The sequence below is a fragment of the Lithobates pipiens genome, unplaced genomic scaffold (assembly GCF_037356315.1).
Source record: "Lithobates pipiens isolate NorthernLeopardFrog02 unplaced genomic scaffold, aLitPip1_a1.2 Scaffold_18, whole genome shotgun sequence".
In the NCBI taxonomy this organism is placed as follows: Eukaryota; Metazoa; Chordata; class Amphibia; order Anura; family Ranidae; genus Lithobates; species Lithobates pipiens.
In genome coordinates this window covers 630,790,077-630,808,821 of record NW_027507758.1, presented here as the reverse complement: position 1 = coordinate 630,808,821, position 18,745 = coordinate 630,790,077, and the positions used below count along the sequence as shown (strand labels likewise).

Genomic DNA, 18,745 nt, shown 5'->3' with positions numbered 1-18,745 from the left:
TGACTTCCTCCCGGGGCTGTACCTCTGCTGTGCTCATTATGAGGCTCCCACCAACCCTGTGCTATGCTGACTTCCTCCTGGGGCTGTACCTCTGCTGTGCATATTATGAGGGGCTCCCACCATCCCTGTGCTGACTTCCTCCTCGGGCTGCTTATTATGAGGGGCTCCCACCATCCCTGTGCTATGCTGATTTACTCCTGGGGCTGTACCTATGCTGTGCATATTATGAGGGGCTCCCACCATCCCTGTGCTGTGCTGACTTCCTCCTGGGGCTGCTTATTATGAGGGGCTCCCACCATCCCTGTGCTGTGCTGACTTCCTCCTGGGGCTGCTTATTATGAGGGGCTCCCACCATCCCTGTGCTGTGCTGACTTCCTCCTGGGGCTGCTTATTATGAGGAGCTCCCACCATCCCTGTGCTGACTTCCTCGTGGGGTTGCTTATTATGAGGGGCTCCCACCATCCCTGTACTATGCTGACTTCCTCCTGGGGCTGCTTATTATGAGGGACTCCCACCATCCCTGTGCTATGCTGACTTCCTCCCGGGGCTGTACCTCTGCTGTGCTCATTATGAGGGGCTCCCACCATCCCTGTGCTGACTTCCTCCTGGGGCTGCTTATTATGATGGGCTCCCACCATCCCTGTGCTATGCTGACTTCCTCCTGGGGCTGTACCTCTGCTGTGCATATTATGAGGGGCTCCCACCATCCCTGTGCTGTGCTGACTTCCTCCTGGGGCTGCTTATTATGAGGGGCTCCCACCATCCCTGTGCTATGCTGACTTCCTCCTGGGGCTGTACCTCTGCTGTGCATATTATGAGGGGCTCCCACCATCCCCATCCCTGTGCTGACTTCCTCCTGGGGATGCTTATTATGAGGGGCTCCCACCATCCCTGGTGTCAGTGCACTCTATCACAGTGCAGGTGTCAGTGTTCTATATCACGGTGCTGGTGTCAGTGCACTCTATCACGGTGCAGGTGTCAGTGCTCTATGTCATGGTGCTGATGTCAGTGATCTCTATCACGGTGCTGGTGTCAGATCACTCTCTCACGGTGCTGGTGTCAGTGCTCTATATCACGGTGCTGGTGATCATCTCCTGCACCCTCTTCATAGTCTACCCTGACCTTTCCTCTCCTCCATTGCCTTCATGCGCTCCTGAATTGTCCGAATTTTACATATAAAAAAAGAATGCTTGTAGTTGTCGATCCCAGATTCATGTGTTATGTCAGTGGCCATGTGGTTGGACTATGTGTGCACAGCTAGTAATTATTTTGTGTCTGGAAACATGACCTGTAGGTTTGTAAAGTTCGCCTGCCATTGAAGTCAATGGGGCCCGCCGCGAACTTTGCGGTTTGCGAACTATCGTCCGCGTTCGCGAAACGTCCCGTCGTAAGTTCGTCCATCACTAGTTAGATTTTTTTTTTACTCAGATCTACCATGTACCTGCTGATTTATGCCATCATGTATCTATAATATGAAATCATTTTTGACATTTACGTATGTCAGCTCTTTGTGGAATTTGTTTTTATGATTGCATCATGTATTTTGAGAATATTTTTGCTTTTCTGTATAATACATCAATTTTTACTTTATATACTTTTTTATTTTTTTAACCTTTACCTGATTTAGTGACTCGCCTCACTCAAAGTCCCATGACCACTGTTCTCTGCATACTCATGTATATACCAGGATAGAGACTTGACACTGGTGTTGTGTCAGGTCATATCTTTCTTGCATGTATCTAATGACTGTGACCTCCCACCCCATGACATCAAGACATTTCACATTAAAGGCTTGGAATAGAAATGGGGAAAAAGAAAACCTACTTCCCAAGACCCCCAAGTAAAAATGAATAGAGGAAACTTTACCAGCAACCCGAACAAAGCCACTAGAACCTGCATACCAAGGCATTGTCCCTGGAGAAAGAACCTCCCTTTCCTAAGCAGTCTTCGGGGACAGGCCCTGATGTTCCAACCAGGTGTAATGCAGCATACTGGAAATGGAGAACCCAACCAATTTTTGTAGAGTGAGCACCTGGGGAGACAATTTTTTTTGATTTACTAAAACCGGGAGTGCAAAATCTGGTGCAGCTCTGCATAGAAAACAATCAGCATCCAGATTTTTTGTGAAAGCTTAATTGAACAAACTGAAGTTAGAAGCTAATTGGTTACCATGCACAGCAACACCAGATTTTGCACTCTCCAGTTTTAGAAAATCAACCCCATTGTGTTTCCTAAGTAGATCAGAAGTAGGTCAACTATGCACCCTTCAATAGGTATAGCCTGAGTCCATGAAAAGGCCCAGAATCAAAGCCAGGAATCGTGGTGAACCTCTGGGAATCAGGAATCTTGGACAGGTCAAACAGTAGGGCCAAAAACAGAAGATGACATTCCTCATCCATAAATGACAGCGACTTTGAGAGGGGGGGATACATGAAGGTGGGCATCCTTTTCATGTTCACTGATGCCTGGAAAACCCCAGCAGGAGAGAGACAACCACTAATTTCACCAATTCCATCCAGAACACTTAAAGAGATCTGTCACAATTAATTTAAATCCAGAATAGAAAGAAGATCACCTTCTGGTCTTGGAACCATAGAAAGTTTGGGGATCAATATGAAATCACTCTCTGAAAGAAAGGAGGATTTCAAGTTTGAAAAGGAGCAAATCTGTTTTGCAGAATCAAAGAGAAAACATGACGCATGAAGCGAGGAGGAAAAAGGTTCCGAATTCCTAACTTCTCGTCCCGCATCTTCCTCCGGCTTCTTCTTCGCTCCATACAATCCACCTCAGTGGGAGTCTTCCTCCGTGTGCCGCTTCGGTTCTTCTGACACTTCTTATATAACGGAGGGCGAGGCCACCCAGTGACCCCGCCCCGTCTGACGCACGGGGACTACCCTATGGCTTTCCGTGTGATGTCGTGGGGGCGGGGTCACTCTATTTACATAAACGGGTGACCCCTCCCCCCTCTGACAACACAGGGAAAGCCATAGGGAAGTCCCCATGCGTCAGATGGGGGCGGGGTCACTAGTTGGCCCTGCTCTCTGTTATACAAGAAGTGCCAGAAGAACCGAAGCGTCACACGGCAGAAGACTCCCACTGAGGCGGATCGTGTGGACGGAGCGGAGAAGCCAGAGCAAGATGCGGGACGAGATGAGCGGAAGAAGAAGAAGATGAAGAAGAAGATGGAGAAGAAGATGGAGGAAGAAGAACACCAAAGGAAGACCAGAAGAAAGAATATGGAAGAAGAAGAAATTAATAAAGGACTTGTCAAAAACTGTCTCTTGGGTTTTTTAACCTTTTTTTGTGAAATGGTAGGGATACATTTGTACCCCATTACCAATTCACACGGGGGGGGGGCGGGATCTGGGGGTCCCCTTGTTAAAGGGGCTTCCAGATCTTGATAAGCCCCCCGACCACAGACCCCCATAACCATCGGGCAAGGGTTGTGGGGATGAGGCCCTTCTCCCCATCAACATGGGGACAAGGTGCTTTGGGGGGCTACCCCAAAGCACCCTCCCAATGTTGAGGGCATATGGCATGGCACAGTTCAGGAGGGGGGCGCTCTCTCATCCCTCCCTCTTTTCCTGCAGGCTTCCAGGTTGCGTGCTCGGATAAGGGTCTGGTGTGGGTTTTTGGGGGGACCCCACGCCATTTTTTTTAAAAATTGGCACGGGTTCCCCTTAAAATCAGGTCTGGTATGGATTTTGAGGGGGGCCCCCAACGCCATTAAAAAAAAAAAATTGTGCCGGGTTCCCCTTAATATCCAAACCAGACCTGAAGGGCCTGGTATGGAATTTAGGGGGACCCCTACACATTTTTTTTCATTTTGGTTCGGGGTTCCCCTGTGGGGAAATCCCATGCCATTTTTAACAATGAACTTTCATGTGTATTGTCGGAGTCATTATAGCCGCAAATAGTTTTAAATGACTTTTTTTTCCTTTTAGAAATGTAATTTTGCTATCAGACTGTTCTAAACACGGGAAACATGCGCCCCTTTACAGGCACACTATAGACACCCCCCAGGTACAATATTTAAAGGAATAGTACACTTTTATTGTTTCACTTTAAGCATTATTAAAATCACTGCTTCTGAAAAAACTGATGTTTTTAAAACTTTTTTTTGCATTGATACATGGCCCCTGGGCCAGGACCCGGGTCCCGAAACATTTTTTATGACAATACCATGCATATAAGCAGCACAGTGGTGTAGTGTTTAGCACTCTCGCCTAGCTGTAAGAAGGGTTGCTGGTTCGAATCCCAACCACAACTCTCTGCCTGGAGTTTGCATGTTCTCCCTGTGCCTGCGTGGGTTTCCACCGGGTACTCCGGTTTCCTCCCACAAACCAAAGACATGCAGATAGGTTAATTGGCTTCTGTCCAAAATTGGCCCTAGTATATGAATGGGGACCTTGGATTGTGGGCTCCTTGAGGGTAGGGACCAATGTGAGTGTGTAATGTACAGGCATTGGGACAGTTGTAGACACTCAGGTTGAACTGGATGGACTGGTGTCTTTATTCAACCTTACTAACTATGAAACTATAAGCCTTTACAATTAGCACTTTTGATTATTTATGTTCGTGTCTCATAGACTTTAATGGTGTTCGCACAAATTTTTTGCCTGTTCTCATGTTCTGGATGCGAACCAAACTGGGGGGTGTTCGGCTCATCCCTAATTCCCAGAACTCCTAATAGAACTGGGGACAGAGGTGGAAAGCCCAAAGCTTGAGGAGCAGCAAAAAAAAAAAACATCTTGTTGAAACACAAGGAGCAGCAGACTGTGGGAAATTAGAGCTTGTGCGGCTCCCCAAATAAGCCAGAGCACCCCCTCTTCCTGATAACTTCTGGTTAAAATAAGAGATTTCCAGCTCTAACGGAAACATACACTTTTCTCTGAGTAAACTCCCTCTCCCTGGGGCATCTGTGCAGCAGAGAGAACACTTCTTGGGAGTTAGCCCAGTCCATGTACTAGACATCCATATGGTGAGGATGTATCTGAAAAACTAAAGATCTTGTGGCATCTACAATGATCCAAGCCCCAAAGACTCTTGGGAAGAGGACTCGCTAAGCTGCAAGTTTAAATTTCACAAAAAGGATATGCAAAGGCTCTAGGGATCTGCAAAAAAAACAGATCAGAAATACCCTACAAGTGAGCGAGCCAGAGCCCCAAAAGGAGACATTGACCTCAACTCTCTGCCTTTTAGGAAACATAAGGCGCGCCAACTCATATAGTGGGACTGATGCTGATACAGCGATCCTGGTCAGCTGAAAGAACACTGTGCATTGGTTACCCCAGGTGATCACCCACCCAGCCTGTCAGTGCCCACCGCTGCCCCCATCAGGAAGGAGTGTGTACATGTTGCTCCCCGATACCTTTGGTGACCAGTCATTGTGTCTATCAGCGGGAGTCTTCCAGGCTGTAACTATGTATGTCTGGGATTTGTGTCTGTGGGGAAGAAAGCTGGCAGCTGCTTACATCACTCAGAGACTCTTCATAAATACTCTTGATGCATTGCTGTGCCACCAAACATGGACACAGGTACCGCCTCATTTCTGAAGTCCCCCGGCTGCACTGCACAGGCACACACACCTTCCAGCTGTGAATGAATGAATGAAATACTTGTATAGCGCACAATGCGAACTGAATCGCCTCTAGGCGCTGTGGCATATGATGGGGTACAGTGAGGCTGCGTTTGATGGGGCACAGTGTGGCTGCGTTTGATGGGGCACAGTAAGGCTGCATTTCATGGGGTCTTTCAGAGGTGGGGGATGAAGAAAGAATCCCAACTCTTCCCAGTCGATGCCAAAAGTGTCCTAGGCCTCCCTGAGCACCAATTCCACTATGTAAAGCTCCGAGGGCCCAGTGTGTAGCTCCATCTAGTGTCCATAATGTGGTAATATGGCAGTACCGCAGTGACACACGATTACCACTAGATGATCGTAGGAAATCACTACATGAAATAAATTCAGACAATATTCAACAAAGCTGGGCAAATGTGTGTCATGTTTATTCAAGTATTAAAAAAAAAAAAAAACAGACCTCTAAGTTCTCGTTAAAGCTTACACCTCAAAATGTACTTCAATAAAGCTAATGTATTATTATTCTACTGCCATCAATGGCCAACACGTCATCCATGTCTTTGGTGATCTCTGATCTCCTTATGAACTGTTTCTTACATGATGAAGATCAGCCATGGAGTATATCTGAGGTGTATATCAGGGTGTGCTTCTTCCCCACATGAGAGCTGTGATGTCCAGCAACATTCATATAGAAGACATTTCCCGCACTCAAGGCACTAATACACCTCGAGGGTTGTGTGGGATCCCTGATGTACAGGAAGACAGGACTTCAGTGAGGAACAATTCCCTCACTCAGGACAGGAAAGTGGCTTCTCCCCCACGTGAGATCTCTGATGTGTGTAAAGATCGGACTTCTGTGAAAAACATTTCCCACACTCAGGACAGGAATACGGCTTCTCCCCCGTGTGAGTTCTCTGATGTGTGTAAAGATTGTACTTCACTGAAAAACATTTCCCGCACTCAGCACAGGAATACGGCTTCTCCCCGGTGTGAGATCTCTGATGTGTGTAAAGATCGGATTTCTGTGAAAAACATTTCCCACACTCAGGACAGGAATACGGCTTCTCCCCTGTGTGAGTTCTCTGATGTGTGTAAAGATTGTACTTCACTGAAAAACATTTCCCGCACTCAGGACAAGAATACGGCTTCTCCCCTGTGTGAGATCTCTGATGTCTGTTAAGACTGGACTTCCCTGAAAAACATTTCAAACACTCAGGACATGAATATGGCTTTTCCCCCGTGTGAGACCTCTGATGTTTGACAAGATCTGGTTTGCGTACAAAACATTTGCCGCACTCAGGACAGGAATACAGCTTTTGCGCTGTGTGAGATCTCAGATGATTATAAAGACCGGGCTTCACTGAAAAACATTTCCCGCACTCAGGACAGGAAAACCGCTTTTCCCCTGTGTGAGAGCTCTGGTGTGTGTAAAGACTGGACTTCTGTGAAAAACATTTCCCACACTCAGAACAAGAATATGGTTTCTCCCCCGTGTGAGATCTCTGATGTGAGTAAAGATGGGACTTCACTGAAAAACATTTCCCGCACTCAGAACAGGAGTACGGTTTTTCCCCCGTGTGAGATCTTTTATGTATATTAAGATTGGATTTAGAATGGAAACATTTCCCACACTCAGGGCATGAATACGGCTTCTCCCCCGTGTGAAACCTCTGATGTATTTGAAGACTGGACTTTTCTGAAAAACATTTCCCACACTCAGGACAGGAATACGGCTTCTCTCCTGTGTGAGATCTTTTATGAATATTAAGACGGGATTTTAAGTGGAAACACTTCCCACACTCAGTACAGGAAAACTTCTTCTCTGTTGGAAGGACGGCCCCGTCCCTCACAGTCTGAGGTTCCTCAGGATAAGAGGAATACGATGGTCCATCTACACTGTGTGGTGCCGGATGGACATTTGAGGTAGTCGGGTTTTCTCCTGGACTATACTGTGTGATGTCCTCATCTTCTACTTTACAGTCTGGAGACAAAGTGAGACAATCCTCTGAGGTTTTCCTCATCTCCCGTCCATCTACTAAAATAGAAATACAAAGATTATTACTAGACATGAGCTGATTAGTTCCCTAAACCAGGACTGGCTGAGCCCCACCAGAGGTCAGAGAGTGAGGATGGGGGGAGAACAACCAAGATGAAGACTGGACTGATCCTGAAGACCCCCATCATTGGGTTATTGACTCCTCCCTCATTATCACTTTCTGTTTAAAGGTTCCAAAAGTTTGAGGATGTTATCACATTATTATCACCATGTAAAAGTCTGTGCTCCAATCAAATCATCAGATATAAAATGACCAGCTGGTAGGAAATGGGTGTAACAAATACATATTATGTGTATATATAGCAGTGGGTAGAGCAGAAGTCAGGACAGAAGTAATGTACAACATATTGTATAAGATAAAACAGATAGGACTATATAGTATCAGAATGATGTAATGCACAATATAATATATATATATACACACACACAGTGCAGGGGTCAGGAGTATGTAATGTATAACATACAATATATAATGCAGGGGTTTAGGAGTATGTAATGTACAATATAAATTATACAGTGTAAGGGTCAGATTTCATAATATTCATCTCCAGTAATCAGTGTAACCTAAATGTTTACATGAGACAAGTTGCAGAGGTCCCACACCGCTGCCTCCCATGTCCTGAGACTGCACTCAGTGACTTGGGTCTGAGACTATGCAGACATATCCCTCCACCCGGCACAGCCAGCAGACAACAGAGCAAGTAACCCCAGGAGAATTACTCTGTCAGAGATCTTACTAGATCCGGGAATGGGGCAGAAGACCCAAGACATAAACTCCAGCTGTCTAGGTAGAGCAACACCTATAAAGACGACAAACATTCTGTTGACAGCTGAATCCCAGAATCAACATAAATCCAGTTTAGATACATAAATTGTGTCTTACATGCTGATATGGCCAAGTGTTTACGCTGGACCAATAAGTGAGCATTGCATTATGGGTGGAGGAATGTATTTAGTGTTAAAGTGATACTAAATCCAAGACCCTGCATTCACTATATCTGGTCTCACACAGAACATGGAAATGCTCTTATTTTAGTGGGTCCTGACGAAGCAGTCATAGGAAGCAGTCGAAACGCATTGACTGACTGTTCCCGCACTACAGAGTCCCACTCATGATGGAACCGCAGTTATAGCTATCAAAATTCGCTGACGGGCTAAACACCATGGCGGTCATCACTGCACATGTGCAGGCTTGCACGGCTGACACAGCAACGAGGGACAACTAGGAAGACAGATCCATTACTCCAATCATGAAACTGCTTTCAGCTGGCCTCTGCCTCACAACCTACAACCTCATCCTATAGCGAGCAGTCTAGTGTTGAACATCTGGCTAACAGTGAGTTTGTACTTCCCCTGGAGTACATTGTAACTCGGGGCTCTTTATCTCTACTGCTGAACTTTCATAGTAATATCATACAATCCCATATACCCAATTCTATACCCACAGTTGATCCAGAAGAAGGCAAAAAACCCCAGCAGAGCATGATCCAATTTGCTAAAGCAGGGGAAAAAAAATTCCTTCCTGATCCCCCGAGAGGCAATCCGAATTTCCCTGGATCAACTTTACCTATAACATGTCAGTACCCAGTTATATTATGTACAACTTAGGAAATAATCCAGGCTTTTCTTACAGCAATCTACTGAGCTGGCAAGAACCACCTCTGCAGGGAGTCTATTCCATATTTTCACAGCTCTTACTGTGAAGAAACCTTTCCGTATTTGGAGGTTGAATCTCTTTTCCTCTAGACGTAAAGAGTGCCCTCTTGTCCGCTTTGTTGACTGTAAAATGAATAACCCGACACCAAGTTCACAATATGGACCCCTTATATATTTGTACATGTTCTGCTCTGAATGTTGGTCGGGCAAGATCCCACATGTCAGAGGAGATCAGCTACTATAGAACTACTGCCTGTGGCCATACACGGCTCTGTTGGCCACAGATTGCTCTTAGATCGGTCTCACTAGCGTCATACATGTGTGGATGGTGTGCGATGTGCACACACTGAAGATCCTATTGTGCGGTGGAGGACTATACTGACATGGTCATTATCCATGGAATAAGGCAGCTTACATCCACACTGATTTATTATTATTATTTCCAACAACGAGTTGAACACACTCTGCATCAATAGATGAGTGTAGTGACCATTCATTTTTACTTTAGTGTCATTTTATTTTGTCAGGGCAGGTTTCCTGCAGTATATTTCAGTGCGCTGGTGCACATTTACTGCAGTATATTGCAGTGTGTTATTGCACATTTACCACAGTATGGGAGCATGGGGTGCGACATTGTATGAAGCACACAGCAGCATAAATGAAGTCAAGTGACTGGGAACATAGTTTTATTATATCATCGTATATAATATAATGTTCTGGGCATACAACCTCTAAGCCGGAAATTCAGACGGAAAACATCCGATCGGACCGTGTTGTCAGATAATCCGACCGTGTGTGGGCTCCATCGGACTTTTTCCATCGGAATGTCCGACCAACAAACTTTGAGAGCTGGATATAACATTTTCCGACAACATGATCCGATCGGACTTTGTCCGATCGTTTGTAGACAATTCCAATCGGACAAAGTGCCACGCATGCTCAGATCAAATTACGAGACCAAAGCTATTGGCTACTAGCCCGAACATAGTCCCGCCAAAATGAACGAACGTCATCCCATTCTGAACGATCAGATTTTCCGACAACTTTGTCCGACCGTGTGTATGCAACACCAGTTTCGGACAAAGTCCATTGGAAAAAGATTTTGTGGTCTGAATGTCCGACCGTGTGTACAAGGGCTTAGAACACTATGGGCACTATGCCTCTCCATATACATCATCATTATAGACATAAAATACATGTTAATCTTCAATTTAAAAGACATTTTGCTTTGCTGACAGGAACCCCCTTTACTGTTGTGTTTTACTGATGTACAGCAAACCAAGGCTATAAATATAAAGACAGAAAGACCCAAACTTCTATGTTGCGTATTTCTGACAAACCACCAAATACAGTTATAAGATCAATATGAACACCAACTCCTGTGTTGTGCATTTCTGCTATGCCACAGGGTAAAATATGGAACACAAGACAATCCTTTCTGTCATGCACTTCTGTAGTGTAGTTCAGATAGAACCAACACTGAGAAAGGACACAAGCAACCTGCAGTGTTGTGTTTTTCTGAAGAGCAGTAAGGCAAGGCAATATGAAACAAAAAGCACCAACAAGCTTCAATCTTGAGTATTTCTGCTGTGCAACAACATAAAAGCAGACACTGAGGAAAAAGACAGACAGCCTTTACAGCTGCAATCTTTCTGGTCTGCTGCAAAATAAAACAATAACGCCATGATGAGTATTCCTGCTGTGTAGCAAAACCTCAATCAGAAGGGACAGATAAGTTTAGGGTTCCCACACCTGTGCGACCCAACCTGCGACTTGGGACTGCAAGATGCAAGAGAAGTCACACGCTAGGGCTTCCAAAGGGTACCATTCGTGTCTGTGCAACTCCAGCAGTCCCCGATTCCTGGATCTACAGACCTCAAGATTACACAGGTCGCAGGAAAAAAAAATAGCAATTTTTAGGTCGAACAAGTGAGGGGTCCCCAATGCTGTGACTCCCTGGAGGAATGCAGCCAACAACCCCCTGCTGTGTATCCCTAAGATGCAGAAAGGTACATCAATGAGAAACACTGCTCACTGCTGTGCCAGATATACAAACGATAAGGCAGTAAATATAGGACATACAGGACACAAACATTCAATCTTTGTGTATGTCTGATGTGTAGCAATATACCAATACTGGAGCACAGATGCCACCATCCTCAATGTGTCTCAGCTGAGCAGCAAAAACAAAATCAGAAAAAGACAAGCAACCTTTACTGCTGTGTCCTTTCTGATATGCAGCCAATAAGGCAGTATATGCAAGACATAAAGGACAGACAACCTTCAATCTTGTATATGTCTGATGTGCAACAATATAACAATTCTGAATAGAGATAGCACATCCATATTGAAGCGATTTGGCCTTGCGACTCAACATGTCAAATCGCATGGCTAAAATCGGCACGACACAACTTCGTGGTGCTACACGGATTATCAAAGGCAGTATATGTACTACACCTGGCAGGGGTTCAATTTGTATTTCTGCTATGTAGCCCAACAAATTCGAACCATCAATTCTCACTGCTGACTTTCTGGTAAGGCAGTAATACAGGACACAAAACCCCAGAGACCTTAATCCTGTATATGTCTGATGTGCAATAATAAAACACTCTGAATAGAGATAGTACATCCATATTGAAATGATTTGTAATGCGACTCAACATGTCAAATCGCATGCTTAAACTCGGCAGCCATTGCCGTTAATAGAACTGTCTGAATCAGCACAACGCCACTTTGCAGGGCTGCACCGATTACCAAAGGCAGTGTATGTACTACCCCTAGCCCAGGTTCAATTTGTATTTCTGCTATGCAGCCACAGACAGACCTCAATCTTGTGCATGTCTGATGTGCAGCAATAGAACCATTATGAGCAGAGATGTCACCAGACTCAATGATGTGCATTTCTGCTGTGCAGCACACAACCAGAAAGTACAAACCACCTTCACTGTTGTATATTTCTGATCTGTAGCCAAACAAAATAGTACCTTTAGGATATAAAAGGACAGCAAACAAGCTTAAGTGCAGTACATTTCTGATGTACAGCAATATAGCCCTTAAGAGCAGAGATGTCACAAATCTCAATGTGTATTTTTGCTGTGCCACAAAAACATCCCAGCAAAGACAAACCTTCACTACTGAGGTCTACTGGTGTGCAGCCAATGAGGAGTCATGGTCTATCCCTTTATGAAATAACCAACAGGCAATTTATTTCATAGTCATAGCCTGGGCTGTAGATACTAAACCTTCACCACCAGTGAAGGAACAAATTCTAAAATGGTTGGACACCCTACTATAGTAGTTGTTGTCCTACCTTACCTCCATAGACTGAGCAAACGCTAGCCAGCCCATACCAAGGTGGGGCTGATTAGCAACTAAAATCTCAATGAGCCCAGCCCTAGAGACCAATTTAAGACAGCCTCTAGAAGAGGTGGTTACCAATTTAGCCTGGGGGTAAATAGCTACTTGCAGGCTTCAAACAAGCAATTATGTAGCTCTTGCACAGGTTTGCACAGAAAATCCTCAATTAAAAGGATATAGGAAGTGATCTATGGTGAATCGCCTTTAGATCTGCCACTGAGTGGATTGTAGCCCAAACCAACAAAAAGGTTTTTCTTACCTCCTACACTATAAGATAACCACAGTGTAAAGGTGGAGTGGGAGGTTGGAGCTTATGAAAGTTACCTATAGCAAGCAACCCCCAAAAGGAGGATCTGTCACAAGGGAACCCCTACTGTGCCACACAGAAGCTTGGTCCCTGCCCATCCTTGAATGTTAGGTCAGCTTTTAGGCATCTTGAAGCAACTTCAGATTTCTAGAAGCTGGGCTAATAGGGCCGGTAACCTAGTGCACCTGCTGACCAGGGGAGCTTCTGAATCCACCAACCACTGCCCAATTAATAACTTGTTCAGTGGTATACCTGGCCTGTAAGTAACTTTGTATCTACCAGGTCCCTTCTGTACGCTATATTCATCCTTACTAACGTACCACAACTGGGCATGTAGGGAGAGGCTGGCAACCCACTGTTGCGATAACCACAGTGTCTCTGCTGTAAGAGGGAGCTGTGGCTGGTGGTTTTAGCAGTGGCGTCTGGGCTATTTGTATCCCGACCCAAGGTTCTGCACTAGTCAGTATATACACGGGGAAGGGGAGCAATGGCCTACCTACCTCTTTCTCATCTGAGGTGGTTTAGGCACACTCGTTCCTCTGCACCACCTGTCCACCATACAGCGTCTCTGATGTAAGAGGAGCTGCGGCTGGTGTTTTTAGCAGAAGCTTCTGGGCTATTTGAATCCAGACCCCAGGGGGGATTATCTCAAGTGCCCAGAAACCCTCTGGCTGGAATTGGGGATTTTGCAGCTAAATTCCCAAGGCAAAGGAAAGTACTCACCGTTGTCGTCTCCCCCTTTTGCCACAGCCAGCGGGCTTGCTTTTCCATCCTTATGGTCCACACGCAAAGAGGATAGCCGCCAAAGTGCCCCCCCCAACTGCTGTCCCCATAGGGAGGTGCAAGGTTAGGCTGTGTCCTGCACTGTACCGGTCAGTATATACACACATGGGGGGCACTGCCTTCCGTTCCTCATTCCCAACTTAGGTGGTTAAGGCAGACATCCACTGTAGTGAACTGGTGCCTCCTTGCTCTAGCGAAAGGAGGATGTGGGCGCCTGCTCCTGCTAACTCTCAGCCTTCCCTCCTGGGTAAGAATGCCGCCGCCATTTTCCCGAAGTTTGAAAATGACTTGGGTGCTGGTTGCTGCGCCCTCTCCGGCAGCCCACGCAAGCTACCGGGGGCCCAGGAGTCAGGGACACGATCCCCCTGGGAAGAACCGATGGCCAGCACCCCCGTCTGAACAGCCACCTGGACAGGTAAGGAGGAGAGACAGGATAATGGCCCCTGAAGTTCTGGGTACACCACTGTACCCAGGGTCCTTCAGCTCTCAGGGGGGCTCTTCCAATTTCTGCTGCCCCCCCTGAGGAAAAGATAGGGGAACCCCCCAGGAAGGACAAGAATATCCTACCAGACCCAGAGGCTTCCTAAGCTTGTGGTCCGGCTCCCAGGGGGAGACCACACGCTCCAGGCTTTGGGTCATGTGGAAAAAAAAAAACAGTTTCGCTGTGTAGGGAGAAGCACAATCAAAAACTGAGGATCAAGGGGAAGGGTGGGGACTTAAAACAGCTGGCGATTGATTGTGTTTCCTGTAGGGAAGAGCCTCATCTCTCAGGTGTGCCGTCCTGGAAGATTTTTGTTTGGTTTAATTAAGTTTTTAACAACTATGTTAATTTATTTTTCTTTCCTAACTTGTATTGATGTTTACCTACAAATGTCTTTTGAATTGAGGATTAACATGTATTTTATGTCTATAATGATCATGTATATGGAGAAGCATAGTGCCCATAGTATTCTTAGAGGTTGTATGCCCAGAACATTATATTATATACGATGATATAATAAAACTATGTTCCCAGTCACTTGACTTCATTTATGCTGCTGTGTGCTTCAAAGTCCCGCCCCTTGCTCCCATTTTTAATCAACAATAGGGATGGAGGCAGTTACCCATTTGGTTCCTGCTTTATATAAAGTCCCAAAAAACCCTTTTCTCTTATCTAATTTACCACAGTATATTACAGTGCATTAGTGCATGTTTACCGCAGTATATGTCAGTGTATGCTTAATGTAGTATATTTCAGTGTGTTGATGCATGTCTACAGCCACTATTGCAGTGCATTGATGCACATTTGAAGCTATATATTTCAGTGCCTTGGTGCACGTTTAACACCATATATTTCAGTGCGTCAATGCAATTTTACTACAGTATATTGTAGTGCATCAGCGGAGCGTGTCTGTGTAGTGAGTACTCAAATTAAAGTGCACCAAACACCACTATCCATTGATTGAAGTGCATCCACATGGTTTTGTTATTTTAGTGATGGGTGGAGGCGTTTTATGACATGTATGTGTTACCTTTTTTTCTATATTGTAGTTTTAATATAGTTCTTTAATAAAGCAACTTTTTTATGATTATATCACCATTTGAGGCTGCATTATACCTTCTTTAGTAGGGATCCTTTCCCCTACAGCATGTTTTACTAAAACCCAGGACCCTGCATTCACTATATCTGCTCTCTCCAGGACCCTGCATTCACTATATCTGGCCTCCCACAGTACACAGACATGCAAATATCTTAGTAAATATAAACTAAATACATTTTCTCATCAGCAGTATATAGCAGTCTTGTAACTTCTATCAGTGTCCAGTCGAGCACTGGTTAAAGCTTGTAGAAGGAGTTTTCATTCTCCTCTGACTGTCCTATGAGACTGCATGACTCCTGACCTTATGTCTGGACAGTGCTGATTGGCCCTGTGCAGATCATATGCACTCTCCCAAAAAATCTCCAGCAATACACACCAAACTGAGCATGTGCATAGTGCCACCAAGGCCCTGTGCTATCAGCAGATGGATTGGGAACTTTGGAAGAAGAGGAGGATCAGTGAAGACAGTATCAAACAGCCTGTTTACACAATGCATTTGATTAACCCCTTAGTTTCCACAGTGAGTATAACAAGCATGCTTCACTGCATATACAGACTGAGTTTACTGTTGTGGGTTTAGTAACCTTTTAATGACCCACCTGTGCTGATCTCTGTAGGAGTGTCCTCCTCTATAATTGTCCCTGTTATTCCATCCTCCTCCATAGACTGCTGATCATCCCTCACATACCTCTCTTCTTCTTCTGATTTCACCTCAAATTTTGTAACTATCAGATCGTCACCCTAAACCAAGAGAATGATCAAAAATAACATCTGTAAGACATAAGCTTTAACCTTGTGACATCACATAAAAAATTCACATAGTGTCACCACAAGTCCATGTTCTAGATGCTCTGTCCCACCAACCTTGTAACAGTGGGGGATGGTGTGATCTTCCTGTGTGGAATCCCGGGAATACAGAGGACGGGGACATCTCTCTGGTGGGTTCCTGGTATTAGGTGGTTCCATCATACCCTTGTGTCCTTCTAAAAACTCCTCCTTCACTCCATACTCCTCATCCTCCTCTTTAAACTCTTTTTTGACATCAATATTATCATCTTTAAGATTTGCACCCTGAATATATAATAAAACATTCATTGTAACAAACATGCTGTGTATAAATCAGAACTACCAATAATTGTCAATCATCTACCTGATGATGGTGGGGGATGGTGTGATCTTCCTGTGTGGAATCCCAGGAATACAGAGGACGGGGACATCTCTCTGGTGGGTTTCTGTAGCTGGATGACTCCACCATGGTGTCCTGGTACAGATCATGTTGTTCTTTTAGAAACTCCTCCAACACCCCATCCTCATCATCCTCCTTTTTTATCTCTTCTTTAACTTCAATTTTGGAATCTCTCAGATTTCCACTCTGAATATATAATAAAAATGACATCAATGGTAACAATGCAGATAATGTACAGATCCTAATGATACTATCAGTGATTGTTCCTCATCTACCTGATGATGGTGGGGGATGGTGTGACCTTCCTGTGTGGAATCCCGGGAATACAGAGGACGGGGACATCTCTCTGGTGGGTTCCCATTACTGGATCCATCTGTAGGAAACACACACACTGACTGAATACATTGTTTCTATGTGTTTATCAGATGATGGGGGATCTAGGTGGAGCCTCCGTACTGCTCTCTCCTTTACAATAAAGTCTCCTCTTACCCGGTGATGTGAGGGGCGGCTGATTGTCCATCATGACGTCCTTGTAGAGATCCTTTGTGTCCTTCTAAATACTCCCACTCCTCCATGGAGAAATAGACAGTGACATCCTGACACCTTATAGGAACCTGACACACACAATGATACAGTCACCATCCAGACACATCCCTTGTCTGTTACTGGATAATGTCCCAGAATCCTCCTCACCTCTCCTCCATCATCTCTCTGATGACTTCTAGAATCTTCTTTGTATTTCTCTATTCTATCAGGGAGTTAGGTGGAGGCAATGTGATGGTCATATGATCTCCAGACTTCACAGGAGGAAAACTCTAGATCTGAAAACCAATAGTAAAATCAATTGAGATTCACAGAATCCTCCTCACCTCACCATTCAGCCCCATTTCAGGCTGAGGTATAATCTGCCCACACAGGATCCCCATTACGTACAGTAGGTAAAAGGAATTCTGGCATCATTACACACAACGCAGGACCAACAATCCTGTTTTGCTTGTGATAATGAAAAAGGTCCTCCCACATCCTAAGAGCATTGAATAAAAACAAAAGTGGCAGACAGAGGGACATTGGAAGGAGAGGCTGTGAGTTCAGTGTAATATCATAACATTCTCCATCCCCCGCCACTAATAAAAGTGGTATAATTCATTAGTACAGACTGATGAGGTGGGAAGGTGATTGGTGGGAAAGGTGACACATCTCCAAAATGAGGAGAATGTTCCGGCCCCGTAAGTGGGGAAATGTTCTGCCCCTGAAGGGGTTAATCTAGGTTTCCACACTATATATGTGTGTATCATCATCTGCTGGAGATAAAAGACATCACAGTGACTATGGAGGAAGAGGACGGACATGACGGGGGGTTACTGGGTGTAAATAGAAAATACGATCTTATTACCTCCTCTGCTGCTTCGTCCCGTAATGTCTTCTCTCTACTTCCCTCCCGACTCGCCTCTCACCCGGAACATCCTATTTATACCAGACATCACTTCCTATCTTCCATAGAGACTTCCTGTCTAGGTGCAAGTGAGATCACTACCTTGTGGAGCTCAGAGGAACTGCAGCCCTGAGAAACATTTCGTCATGTGAACACGGCCTTGTGCTGTGTGTGTGTATGTACTGTATATCCTTATAGATGGGTCATCTCCACTCCCACCAAGGGGGATAGAAATATTTTACTCAAAAACAAAGAACTGGGAAGACTGAGTTAACTACAAAATGTATTAACCATCAATGGAAAAAAACCTATGTCAGCATAAAAACACCAAAGACCCCCCCCCCCCCCAAAAAAAAGGTTAATTAAATCTACAAGGGCTTTTTTACCACTACTATTCCTTTATATTGGCTTTTTAAATTTATAAATGAGAGGAAACCGGTGTACCCAGAGGAAACCCATGCAGGCACAGGGAGAACATGCAAATTCCAGGCAAGCAGTGCCGTGGTTGGGGTTCTAACCAGCGACCAGAATTATGAGTTTTAAAGACAGAATTATTCTGAGATTGAAAGTCAGAATTATTCTGAGATTGAAAGTCAGAATCCTGAGTTTAAAACTCAGAGTTCTGACATTAAAAATAAAGCAAACCAAGGATTTTATTCCCAGAATTCTGACTTGTATTTCATAAATTTATGATGAGCCGAGGGCTCTTCCATACATATCAGATATATTCTGTACAAGTATTTATGAGGACTACCGAGGACAGAGGGAGGTTTCTGTAGTCTTCCTATTCCTTAGATACACTATAAAGAG

General features: G+C 44.9%; 2 protein-coding genes across 3 annotated transcripts in view; one reads left to right on the top strand and one right to left on the bottom strand.

Moving 5' to 3' along the window:
• LOC143986879 (uncharacterized) overlaps positions 1-18,745 on the top strand; it is a 1,041,669-nt gene that overhangs the window by 627,052 nt on the left and 395,872 nt on the right. The gene's annotated exons all lie outside the window — the stretch shown is intronic.
• Positions 5,984-18,202, bottom strand: LOC143989597 (uncharacterized). Of its 2 annotated transcripts, XM_077489808.1 has the most exons (8): positions 17,897-18,202; positions 17,197-17,324; positions 16,993-17,117; positions 16,779-16,876; positions 16,468-16,689; positions 16,182-16,388; positions 15,917-16,058; positions 5,984-7,613 (listed from the first exon to the last, which is right to left on the bottom strand). In XM_077489808.1, exons 3-8 carry the CDS (start codon positions 17,024-17,026, stop codon positions 6,367-6,369), a joined length of 1,950 nt encoding a protein of 649 aa, XP_077345934.1. In that variant the 5' UTR covers positions 17,027-17,117; positions 17,197-17,324; positions 17,897-18,202; the 3' UTR covers positions 5,984-6,366. The 2 variants fall into 2 exon arrangements, with proteins under 2 accessions (XP_077345934.1, XP_077345935.1); XM_077489809.1 differs by lacking the exon at positions 16,468-16,689 and having other exon boundaries at positions 17,897-18,200.

What these genes read in the sequence shown, in the direction of transcription:
- LOC143989597 (XM_077489808.1), bottom strand. Translation starts at nt 17,026, where the DNA reads ATGATGGACAATCAGCCGCCCCTCACATCACCGG. An exon ending in CCATCCCCCACCATCATCAG is followed by an intron (nt 16,690 to 16,778) that starts GTAGATGAGGAA and finishes TTATATATTCAG; the next exon opens with AGTGGAAATCTGAGAGATTC. An exon ending in CCATCCCCCACCATCATCAG is followed by an intron (nt 16,389 to 16,467) that starts GTAGATGATTGA and finishes TTATATATTCAG; the next exon opens with GGTGCAAATCTTAAAGATGA.